The sequence below is a fragment of the Pongo abelii genome, chromosome 11 (assembly GCF_028885655.2).
Source record: "Pongo abelii isolate AG06213 chromosome 11, NHGRI_mPonAbe1-v2.0_pri, whole genome shotgun sequence".
Classification (NCBI taxonomy): Eukaryota; Metazoa; Chordata; class Mammalia; order Primates; family Hominidae; genus Pongo; species Pongo abelii.
This window is the reverse complement of record NC_071996.2, coordinates 91,487,800-91,500,247: the sequence shown is the minus strand read 5'-3', so window position 1 is coordinate 91,500,247 and position 12,448 is coordinate 91,487,800. Positions and strand designations below refer to the sequence as shown.

General features: G+C 37.1%; 1 protein-coding gene across 34 annotated transcripts in view; it reads right to left on the bottom strand.

The window, feature by feature from the left end:
- GULP1 (GULP PTB domain containing engulfment adaptor 1) overlaps nucleotides 1-12,448 on the bottom strand; it is a 324,107-nt gene that overhangs the window by 27,145 nt on the left and 284,514 nt on the right. For all 34 annotated transcript variants that reach the window (XM_054549588.2, XM_063712905.1, XM_063712913.1 and 31 more), the window contains 2 exons: nucleotides 1,705-1,821; nucleotides 941-1,033 (listed from right to left, as the gene is read on the bottom strand). In XM_054549588.2, coding sequence (XP_054405563.1) covers nucleotides 941-1,033; nucleotides 1,705-1,821 — 210 coding nt within the window. The remainder of the gene's footprint in view (nucleotides 1-940; nucleotides 1,034-1,704; nucleotides 1,822-12,448) is intronic.

Sequence of the window (12,448 nt, the reverse complement as noted above, 5' to 3'; positions counted from 1 at the left end):
TCAGCCTCCCCAGTGGCTGAGACTACAGGTGTGCGCCAATATGCCTGTATAATTTTTTGTATTTTTTGTAGAGACAAGGTTTCACCATGTTGCCAGACTGGTCTTGAACCCCTGGGTTCAAATGATCTGCCTGCCTTGGCCTCCCAAAATGTTGGGATTACAGATATAAGCCACTGTGCTTGGCCTAGATATGAAATATTTTTAAATGAAGAATAATAAATACACTTTAATAAAGAATATCAGTAGTACAGATGATTCAAGCCGAAAAATATCTTTTCCTGAATATATTTTGCCTAGAAAAAATATTGTTTTAAATTCCACCTACCTCCAATAAATTCCCTTTGCCAAAATCACGTAATAATGATCTCATACATGGTATTGGGAAAAGGATTTCAAAACTGTGACAAGTCAGACATAAATATTTTAACTACAAAGACTTGAGTTTTGTCTGCAGAGAATACCACTCATTTTAACGTTTGAAATACAATTGCCTCGCTCCCAGCGGGAACCCTTACCATGTAATATAAGAAACCAGGTTCAGTCTTGCTCACAGTTGAATTCCTACAATGAAGTTGAGCACTTCAAGGGGAGACTGGCATAGGTCATTAAATCTAACCCAGCAAATAGTAATTAACAGAAACGAAAGAAGAATATGCCACAAAGAGAAAAATTATATTATGTAATAAAACTTAAGACTAACCTGAGGGTTGAATTATGTTAGAAAACCCAGAGAAAAACAGCAACATAGAAAACAACTCTGATTTGAACTAACTAGGTAATTTTAAGTTTTAAATTAAACTGCTTAGCAGCCTTCATCTCTATCCTTGTTTACTTTGAAATTATTGATCCCAAAGTATTATATGAAATATTGCAGAACTAGTGATACACAGATGTTTTATCACCACAAAATCTTGTTTCTAAGGATATTCAATATACTCACTGGAGGTGTTGATACTTGAGTTATTCTCAGTTGGTTTTCCAAATCTTGTACTTTATTTTTAAGTTCCATATTTTCTGTTTCTAAGTCTTGGATCTAAAAAGAAAATCATTATTGAATAACTTTCTGTTTTTTTTTTCTTGGAAAATACTGGCTACAGTTATGAGTAGGAATTTATATTACATAAAACTTTGATGTACTTTGTTGTGCATGGGGAGAAAATTGTTTGATAAAGCTTGGGAAATGCTGGAGGATTCTAGATCATTGAAAGACTTAAATTTATAATATATTTTTATCTGTGTGCAAATTTTATGTTCCTAATATCTCAACATTGTGTTTTCTTGTTGGACTGTGCAATCTATACCCATAATCTTGGAATATAACCACAAGACAGTGAAACTTGCTTATGATGATTTTGAAGAGTGGAGAAAGGCATAATTTAATTACCAAGGAATCTGATCTGCATGGAAAACCACTTACCCAGCATCTGCTGCTTCTGCTGCTCTGATCCCCATGAGAAGCATCAGGAAGTGAAGCAAAGTCACATGAGAACACTAAGTTCTTGTGGGAATTCAATATAAAATAGTTAAAAAAAAAAACTGTGCAGGGGATCAGGAATGAAAAATTATGGGAACATGGTGAAAGCAGTTCCAATCAGTCAGTGTGGGTGAAATTTAATGGCAGGCCTTCTAAATTTGTTTGATGATATGCAAGTTTCCCTGTACTTACATCACACAAATGTAAAACAACAAGCTTAGTTTACTCACTCTTTTTTGTAACCCTGCGATCTGTTTTCTTGTTTCAACATCTTTTCCTCCTGATTCTAGAAATTTCCTGTATGCCAGGTCAAATGCTTGGCCAATTGTTAAAGTGATCTCTTCAGCCTGTGTAAAAATCAAACAAAGATTTGCATTTTAATAATATGTCAAACTTTTTTTGAATCGAGAAAACAATATTCATATAAGCACTTACTCCAAGACATTCACAAGAGGTACTTCAAAAGGGCAACAGTTGGGAGTAGAGATGTAGTAAATGAGCAAGGTAGTAGGCTAACATAATAACTCAATGCCTACCCAGGCACAACATTGAAAAAACAAGCGTACTTGGGGGTGGGTATTACTGAATAGCTGTTGAAGTGGGAAAGTTGGAAGCAAGAGTTCTTTATGTCAAACTTCTCATCTCTTTTATTGTATTGTTTTTTCCTACTTTTTTTCTCCCTTTCTCAAATATTTAGTGCCTATGAAATGAAAGCAGAGTGCCAAATGTAGTTTCTCTCCTTGCTTTGCTACTTATTTCCTTTTCCTTGTGAGGAGGGTTTGTTAAACCCTAAGTAAGTAACTTGAATGAGGCTGGCCAGGTGGTGTCTCTGGAAAACTTGAGGTATGCCGTCTAAATGGAACACCTGCTACTCCGTCCCAGTTAATTGTTGCCTGGTGGAAGCGAGCAATTCCAATCTGAAACTGTCAGATCTTATGTATGAAAGATGAGGTCAGAAGTCTGAAATTTTATATGAGAGCTCCCAATTTTAAGCGATGGTAAACAATTTGTATTTTGGTAAAACACAGTGCCAGTGATCAAAATATATATGTCATCTGAATTTGGGCTTGTAAACAACTTACAATCTCAGATCTATTGATTTGAAACTGCCACAAATATATCTTACGTCCACAAGCTCATTTCTTCTCCATTCATATCTCCACTGAATTCATAATGTCTTGCACATAGTAAAGACTAAAGATTTATTTACTTAATCAAGATTATAAAGAATTTTGGTAAAGGCATTAATAAGATTTAATGTTGTCACAATTATGTCATATTTAGTAAGACCTCCAGATAACAAGAAGACTAGTAGTAATATATATTGAAAATGCTATGCTTTAACTCTACTACAAATTCTAATAATTTATTACCTACTGTGATCAACATAAAATGAAAACATGCTTTGTTAATCAGCTTATATCATTTAATAGAATTTTTATAGTTCATTATTTAAGGAGGGTTTTAGACAAAAAATATAGTATTTAACCTAGTTAACTAAAAAATGCAAAATATGTACATAATATTTTAAAGGAAGACTGTTTTACAAAAGAAAAGAAAAAAGACAAGAAAGTAAACAACGAGCTATAATAAAAACTACTAAATAAATGAAAATGACAGATACCAATGTATGCATGTTCAATGACTTAAACTAATTGGTTGTGTTAGATATTAAGATTATTTGTAATATTAAAGAATTGGTTTTGATAGATTGTGGGATTATGAATAATTTGTTTTCTGTTTCTAATTTCAAAACTTTGGGTAATAGGTTTCTGTTTATTTTACAATAAAAAGACTTTTTTCTTCTTCTTTTTAAAAATTTCTTCCAAAACAAAATGGGATACATGTGCAGAATGTGCAGGTTAGTTATACAGTATACGTGTGCCATGGTGGCTTGCTGCACCTATTGACCCATCCTCTAAGTTCCCTCCCCTCACCTCCCACCCCCTAATGGGTCCTGGTGTGTGTTGTTCCCCTCTCTGTGTCCGTGTGTTCTCATTGTTCAACTCCCACTTCTGGGTGAGAACATGTGGTGTTTGGTTTTCTGTTCCTGTGTTAGTTTGCTAAGGATGATAGCTTCCAGCTTCATCCATGTCCCTGCAAAGGACATTATCTCATTCCTTTTTATGGCTGCAGAGTATTCCATGGGATATGGGATATATGTACCACCTTTTCTCTATCCAATCTATCATTGATGGGCATTTGGGTTGGTTCCAAGTCTTTGCTATTGGAAATAGTGCTGCAATAAACATACGTGTGCATTTGTCTTTATAGTAGAATGATTTGTATTCCTTTGGGTATATACCCAGTAATGAGATCGCTGGGTCAAATGGTAGTTCTAGTTCTAGATCCTTGAGGAATTGCCACACTGTCTTCCAAAATAACTGAACTAATTTACATTCCCACCAACAGTGTAAAAACATTTATATTTCTCCACAGCCTTGCCAGCATCTATTGTTTCCTAACTTTTTAATAATCACCCTCTGACTGGTGTGAGATGGTACCTCATTGTGGTTTTGATTTGCATTTCTCTGATGATCAGTGATGTTTATTTTCATATGCTTCTTGGCTGCATAAATGTCTTCTTTTGAGAAGTGTCTCTTCATATCCTTTGCCCACTTTGTGATGGGGTTGTTTTTTTCTTATAAATAAGTTTAAGTTCCTTGTAAATTCTGGATATTAGACCTTTGTCAGACGGTTAGATTTTTAATTATAGGTTGCTTCCCTTCTAAATTATGATTTCGATGTATCCTTCCTTTTTTTTTTTTGAGATGGAGTCTCACTCAGCTACCCAGGCTGGAGTGCAGTGGCGCAATCTTAGCTCACTGCAACCTCCACCCCCGGGTTCAAGAGATTCTCCTGTCTCAGCCTCCTGAGTAGCTGGGACTACAGGCATGCACCACCACACCCAGCTAATTTTTTTTATTTTTAGTAGAGACTGGGTTTCACCATGTTGGCCAGGCTGGTCTTGAACTCCTGACCACAGGTGATCCACCCGACTTGGCCTCCCAAAGTGTCGATGTATCCTTTTAACAAGACATTATGTTATCTTCAAATACTCAATTTGTACATTATAAAGAATCATTTAAATGGTAACATTGTTGATTCTTCATTAATGACATTTGGCCTCATATTAATTATTTATTTATATTAATAACTTTAAAAAACCATGTTCTCATTTTATAATAACATCTTTACTAGGCACTTAGCTGTCTAGTAAATATTCTGCATATATTATCTTACTTGATTCTCATCATGGGTCTGAAGTAAGGATTATTATTACCCCACAACACATATGATGAAACTGCAATTTTGTAAAGTTGTATAACTTGCCTAAAGCTAGTGAATGGAGAAACTGAATTTAAATCCAGATTTCTGACTCTCCAACCATCACACTTTTGGCAGTGGGGGGTAAAATTTATATACAGTAAAATGCACAGATCATGATAAATTTATAAATCATATAAGATATATAATCTCCAACTTATTAAAAATAAAGAATATTTCTAGCCTGCCAGAATGTCTCTTATGCCTACTTTCAGTCAAATCTCATCTATTATGGGCGATCATTCTTCAATTTTTATCATTATAAATCAGTTTTGCCTGTCCTTGATATCTATAAAAATAGACTATATAATATGTATTATTTTGTGTCTATATTCTTCTGCTAACTTAAAGTTTCTGAGTTTCATACGTGTTGTACATATCAATAACACATTGGTTTTGTTGCTGATTAGCATTTCATGTTACAAATATACTCCAAGTGATTTATCCATTGTACTATGGATGGACATTCATGGTTTTGTCAGTTCTTGGTTATTAGACATGAAACTACCACAAACATTCTTCTAAGATCTTTTTGTAGACATATGTTTTCTTGTCTCTTGGTAAATACCTAGAATGTAACTGTTAAATCATGGGAGGTTTAACATTATAAGAAACTGTGCAACTGTTTTCCAAAGTAATAATATAATTTTGCATTTCCACCAGCAGTTAAGAGAGTTCTCATTATGTCACATTCTCAGAAACAACAGATATTGACAGTCTTTTCCATTTGAGACAATATATTGGATGAGTGATGCTATAGTAATGTGTTTTAAATTTATATTTCCCTGTTGAATAATAATATTGCCCAGTTTCGTGTGTTCATTGCCTTTTTTATGTTCTCTTTAATAAACTAACTTCCTGTAGAAGTCTACTGACCACTTTTATTAGGTGTTTTGTCTTTTTATTAGTGATTTTTAGGAGTTTTTTACATAGTCTGGATACAGATCCTTTTTCAGATACACGTATTGGGAATATAACCACTTGCTTTTTCAGTTTGCTGATAGTGTTTATAGATTAACAGAAAATGTTTTATTTTTGATAAAGTCCACTGTATCCTTTTTTTGTTCATGTGTAGTGCTTTTGGGGTCATTTCTAGGAAATCACTATCCATCCAAAGTTCATAATGACATTCTATGTTTTTTAATGAAAGTTACCTATAAGATTACAAAAGCTTCCACTTTTATGTCTATGATCCATCTCAAATAGTTTTATGTAGCATAAGTAGGAGATAATTTTCATAATTTTTTTCCATATATTTAGTTAGTTATTTCAACACCATTTGTCGAAAAGACTTTCTTTTTTCCATTGAATTTTTTTGTCACATTTGTGGGAAAAAAATTAACCATGTATGTATGGATATTTCTAAACTCTACAGTATAGTTCATTTATTATTTATTATTACATTAATACCACCCTGACTTGATAAGAGTTTAAGGTAAGTTCTGACATCAGGTGTGCTGGCCCAGATTTTGGTCTTCTCTCTCAAAATTAATTTGTTTTTGTTCTAGGTAATTTACATTACCTTATTAGAAATAACTTTTCAGTTTTTACTAACAATCCCATTGTGATTTTAATCAGAATTGTATTGAATCCATGGATCGATCAATTTGGTAGAATTAACCACAATGAAACTGAGCCTTCCAATCCATAAATATGGTATCTTTCTCCCATTATTTTAGGTCTTTTTTACTTACATCAATACTTTGAAGATCTCAGTATAGAGGGCTTGCATATTTTTAAAATTCTCATTATTTCATGTTTCCTGATGCTACGGTAAATACATTTTTCTTTCTTTCTTTTTGCTAGTAGACAGACACAATTTAATTTTGTACATTGACTTGTAAGCTTTGTTTTTGCTAAATTTGTTTCATAAATCTAGTGGCTGTAGATCGCAGCAATTTTTATGTAAAAAAGTTGATATTATATATGTGAAAAAAGACAATTTTTTCCTATTTCTTTCCAATCCTTGTGCCCTTCCTCTCCAGCTATTCACTAGCTAAGGCACCTAATACCACGTTAAATAGGTAGTAAGAACGGACATCCTTGCATTGTTCCCAGTCTTAGAAGGAATGCATTCAATAATTCACCATTAATTATGATGTTACCTGTAGGACTTTTAAAGTTTTTATCAGAAAAAAAAATCTCTTCTATTCCTAGCATGTTATAAATTTTATCAGCAATGGGTTGAATTTTGTCTAGTGGCTTTTCTGTATTTGCTGAAATTACTGTGCTATTATTCTGTTAAGATGTTGTATTACGTTGATTGATTTTTCTTATGTTAGACCAAACTTGAATTCCTGGGATAAACCTCACCTGGTAATAATGTACTATCTATTTTATATATTGCTGGACTTGATTTGGAATTATTATGCAAAAGAGTGCTAAGTCTATATCATAAGAAACACTGGAACATAATTTTCATTTTTTGTAAGGTCTTTGTCATGTTTTCAATCAGGGTAACACTGGCTTCATAAAATGATTTGGAAGTGTTACTTTATTCTCTTAATTCTGAAAAGGTTTATGTATAATTGGTATTTTAAAAAGAAATGTTTTACAGATTTTAATAGTGAAACTATCTGAGCTTGGTATTTCACTTGTCAAAAAGTTTTGTCAAATATTTGGGCCAAATATTTAATTCCAAATATGTGGGCCAAATATTTAGTTCCACATCTTTTTTAAAAATATAAGTTTACATGTATAAATTAATTTATATTAAATATTTATATGTAATTTTATATATTCAGATTTTCTACTTCTTCTCTGTCAATTTGGTAAATTGAGTTTCAAGATATTTATCAATTTATATTATTTACCAAATTTACTGGTATAATAGTTATATAATATTTATCTTTGTATCCTTTTGAAGAATATAGGATCTGCAGCTACATCCACTATTTCTAATATTGGCAATTTGTGTTTTCTGTCACTTTTGTCCTTGATGAAGCTTTTTAGAGATTGCTAATTTCATTCTTAACGAAGCACCAATATTTGGCCTTGGTAATTTTCTTTATTGTTTGTCCAATTTCAATGTCATTGATTCTACTGTAGTGTTTCTTAACCTTCCACTTTAATTTTGATTTGTTTTTCTTGTTTTCATTTAACTTTATGTCAGGACTAAAATGATTAATTTTAACTTTTCTATCTTTTCTTACATAAAGTTTGAAAACTATGAATTTGCCTCTCAGAAGCTTTACAAATTTTGATACATTGTATTTTACTGCTCTTCAGTTAAAGAATAATTTAATTCCCCTGTAACTTTTCTTTTAGCTATAGTTATATAAAGGATGTTTTAATTCTAAATATTTGTACAAAATATTTAACTCTAAATATGTGGGCCAAATATTTAGTTCCATATATTTGTAGTTAGATAATATATGCTGTGATATTTTCAGTTTTGAAACTTATTGAGTCTCCCAGTATGGCCCAGCATATAGTATACCTCTGTAAACATTCCATATGCATTCAAAAGGAAAGTATACTCTGTTGCTTGGGATAGCATTCTATTCACGTCTATTAAAGTGGTGGATGATATTGGGTTTTGGGTTTTTTTTTTTGGTACTTTTATTGACTTTTTTCTACTTGTTATGTCAATTGCTGAGAAAACTATTAAAATGTACAACTATAATTGTAGATTCGCCTTTTTACCAAATAAAACTGTTAGATTTTCTGTTTCATTTTTTAAGAAGTTAATGTCATTTCATAAATACATCTTGGCACTTTAATCACATTTTGCATATATAATCCAAGAGCAAAGACCGGAATTCAACAGAAAAGTGACAGGAAACACCAAAGGCCTGGAAGGAAGAAGACAGGCAGCCTGTTTGGTTGAGATCAGCTGGGAGCCAGGAGTGACTTTCCATACATGGGAAAAGGGTGAGCGAGAGACTTCCAGCAGCCCTCATCCCCATCATGGAATCATGCAACCCTGGCCAAGGGACAGCCCCTCAACGCTCCTAACTCCTGAAACTAAAATATGGAGCTGTTGGTAGACCGTGTGATAGAACTGCTCCCAGGAGGGAGCTTGCACTAGGTCCCACATCATTTCTGAGACCTAAGCAGCTACAGCAAGATGCTAGTTTGAATCCTAGCCTTGAGCAGATTGCACACTGTCCTGGGTCCCAGAAGTGCTGAGGCTGAGGCTGAGGCATTAGGGAAACTTGCGCTGTTGCTGCTGGGACTGGGACATGACCTGGGAATAAGCTCCCACGGGTGGGGCTGAGAAACAAGCAAGGCATTGGCTGTAGCTGCCAGGTAGAACAGAAGTGCCACTGAGACTGAGAATGGGATGTGACTGGGGTGCAAGTTGCCACTGAAACTTAGTCACAAGCTGAGTAGGGGCTCCTGTAGCTGGGGCTGAGGTACAACCTAGGCAAGGACTACCACTGCCAGGGCTGAAGGCAAATGCAACAGGACTGGGTCATGAGAATGATGTGCATTCCCCACTCCCCAGCCCAAGATGCAGCTACCAAGGCCTACGCCAACCTCTGCAATGCTGGGGCCTCAGCATGGCTACTACTGCCCCTCACTCATGCATTCTGCCAGGGACCTGAGAATTGCCCTGCCCCTGTCCACTATAGCTAGTGACTACTGTCACCACTGGGGGATCTGAGCACAAGCCTGCCCAGCACAGACCCCAGGACTTAGCCCAGGGTCATGTGGATTACCCAACCCAATCCACCACACTGGGCACTTGAGTGCACCTCCCAGAGGCATGAGGTTGGCCCTAAACTCTAAACTCCTGGCTGCTACTACCTTAACTGGCACCTGAGGGCCTGAAGACTGGCTCACCCAGCCCATCATAGCCACTGCCCACATCAACATACAGTACCTGGGATGCAGATAATTTTCCTGTCACTGATACTACCATAACCCATACCACAGTGCCTGGTTAGGGGACCAAGAACTTGTCCACCTGCTCAGTCCACTGTGGCCATGACTGGCATCCAAGCAAGCCAACTAGAAGCCCAAGAATTGGTCCACTGGTAACCATCAATACCACTGCCAGCATATATCAGCCTAGGGAATAAAGATAGGTATGATCAGCCCACTGTTGCCATGACTGGGGCTTAAACAGTGACATGCTTAACGTCCCAGTCCCCAGCACAAATTCACTACAACCTCCCCTAATATATGCACACTAACCCTCCAAGGAAATGGCAGATCTCACTAATGCTGTTTATAGATGATATGGTTTGGACCTGTGTCCCCATGAAATGTCATATCAAATTGTAATCTCCAGTATTGGAGGCGGGACCTGGTGGGAAGTGATTGGATCATGGGGGTGAATTTCTCATAAATGGTTTAGCACCATCTGTTTGGTGCTGTTCTCATAATAGTGAGTAGGTTCTCATGAGATCTGGTCACTTAAAAGTATGGAGCACCTCCTCACTACCCTCCATCCTGCTTCTGCCTTGTAAGCCATGCCTGCACCTGCTTTGCCTTCTGTCATGATTGTGTTTCTTGAGGCATCAACAGAAGCAGTGTAGAGGCCAGCATCATGCTTCCTGTACAGCCTGTAGAATTGTGAACCAATTAAACTTCTCTCTTTATAAATTACCCAGCCTTAGGTGTATCTTTATAGCAATGTGAGAACATACTAATACAGAAAACTGGTACTGAGGACTGGGGCATTGCTATAAAACTACCTGAAAATGTGGAAGTGACTTTGGAACTGGGTAACAGGCAGAGGTTGGAAGACTTTAAAGGGCTCAGAAGATGGGAAAATGAGGGAAAGTTTGGAATTTTCTAGAGACTGGTTAAATGGTTATGACCAAAATGCCAAAAGTGATGTTGACAGTGAAGTCCAACGTGAGGAGGTCTGAGATATAAATGAGGAACTTATTGGGAACTGGAGGAAAGTCACTTTTGTTATGCCTTAGCAAATAACTTAGCTGCATTATGCCCCTGCCCTAGGTGGAACTTTGAAATTGAGAATAATGATTTAGGGTATCTGGAGGAAGAAATTTCTAAGCAACAAAGCAGTCAAGGTTTCACCTGGCTGCTTCTAACAAGCTATACTCATATGCATAAGCAAAGAAATTACCTAAGGTTGGAACTTACATTTAAAGTGAAAGTACAGCATAAAAGTTTACAAAATTTGCAGCCTCGCTGTATTAGTCCACTTTCATGCTGCTGATAAAGACATACCCAAGACTGGGAAGAAAAAGAGGTTTAATAGGACTTACAGTTCAACATGGCTGGGGAGGCCTCAGAATCATGGCAGGAAGCAAAAGGCACTTCTTATGTGGCAGTGGCCAGACAAAATGAGGAAGATGCAAAAGTGAAAACCCCTGATAAAACCATCACATCTCATGAGACTTATTCACTACCATGAGAACAGCATGTGGGAAACCACCCTGATGTTTTAAATTATCTCCACCAGGTCCCTCCCACAACGTGTGGCAATTATGGGAGCTGCAATTCAAGATGAGATTTGGGTGGGGACACAGAGCCAAACCATATCATTCCACCCCTGGCCTCTCCAAATCTCATGTCCTCACATTTCAAAGCCAATCATCCCTTTCCAACAGTCCCCCAAAGCCTTAACTCAGTTAAGCATTAACCCAAAAGTCCACAGTTCAAAGTCTCATCTGAGAGCCTGTAAAATCAAAAGCAAGTGGGCCTCTTCTCACAGCTCCCCTAGGCAGTGCCCCAGTGGGGACTCTGTATGGGGGCTCTGACCCCACATTTCCCTTCCGCACTGCCCTAGCAGAGGTTCTCCATGAGTGTCCCACCCCTGCGGCATAGTTCCGCCTGGGCCTCCAGGAGTTTCCATACATCTTCTGAAATCTAGATAGAGGTTCTCAAACCCCAATTATTGACTTCTGTGCAGGCTCAAAACCACGTGGAAGCTGCCAAGGCTTGGGGCTTGCACTCGCTGAAGCCATAGCCTGAGCTCTACCCTGGCCCATTTTAGCCATGGCTGGAGTAACTGGGATGCAGGGCACCAACTCCCTAGGGTACACACAGCACAGGGACCCTGGGCCAGGCCCAGAAAACCATTTTCTCCTAGGCCTCGGGGCCTGTGATGGGAGGGACTGCTGTGAAGACCTCTGACATGCCCTGGAGACATTTTCCCCATTGTCTTGGGGATTAACATTCGGCTCCTCATTACCTATTCAAATTTCTATAGCCACTCTTGAATTTCTCCTCAAAAAATGGGTTTTTCTTTTCTATCACATTGTCAGGCTGCACATTTTCTGAACTTTTATGCTCTGCTTCCCTTACAAAACTGAATGCCTTTAACAGCACTGAAGTCACTTCTTGAATGCTTTGGTGCTTAGAAATTTCTTCTGCCAGATACCCTAAGTTATCTCTCTCAAGTTCAAACTTCCACAAATCTCTAGTGCAGGAGCAAAATGCTGTTAGTCTCTTTGTTAAAACATAACAAGAGTTACCTCTGCTTCAGTTCCCAATAAGTTCCTCATCTCCATCTGAGACCACCTCAACCTGGACCTTATTGTCCATATCACATTCAGGCTTTTGGTCAAAGCCATTCTACAAGTCTCCAGGAAGTCCTAAACTTTCCCACATTTCCCTATCTTCTTCTGAGCCCTCCAAACTGTTCCAACCTCTGCCTGTTACCCAGTTCCAAAGCCACTTCCACATTTTTGGGTATGTTTTCAGTAACACTGCACTCTACTGGTA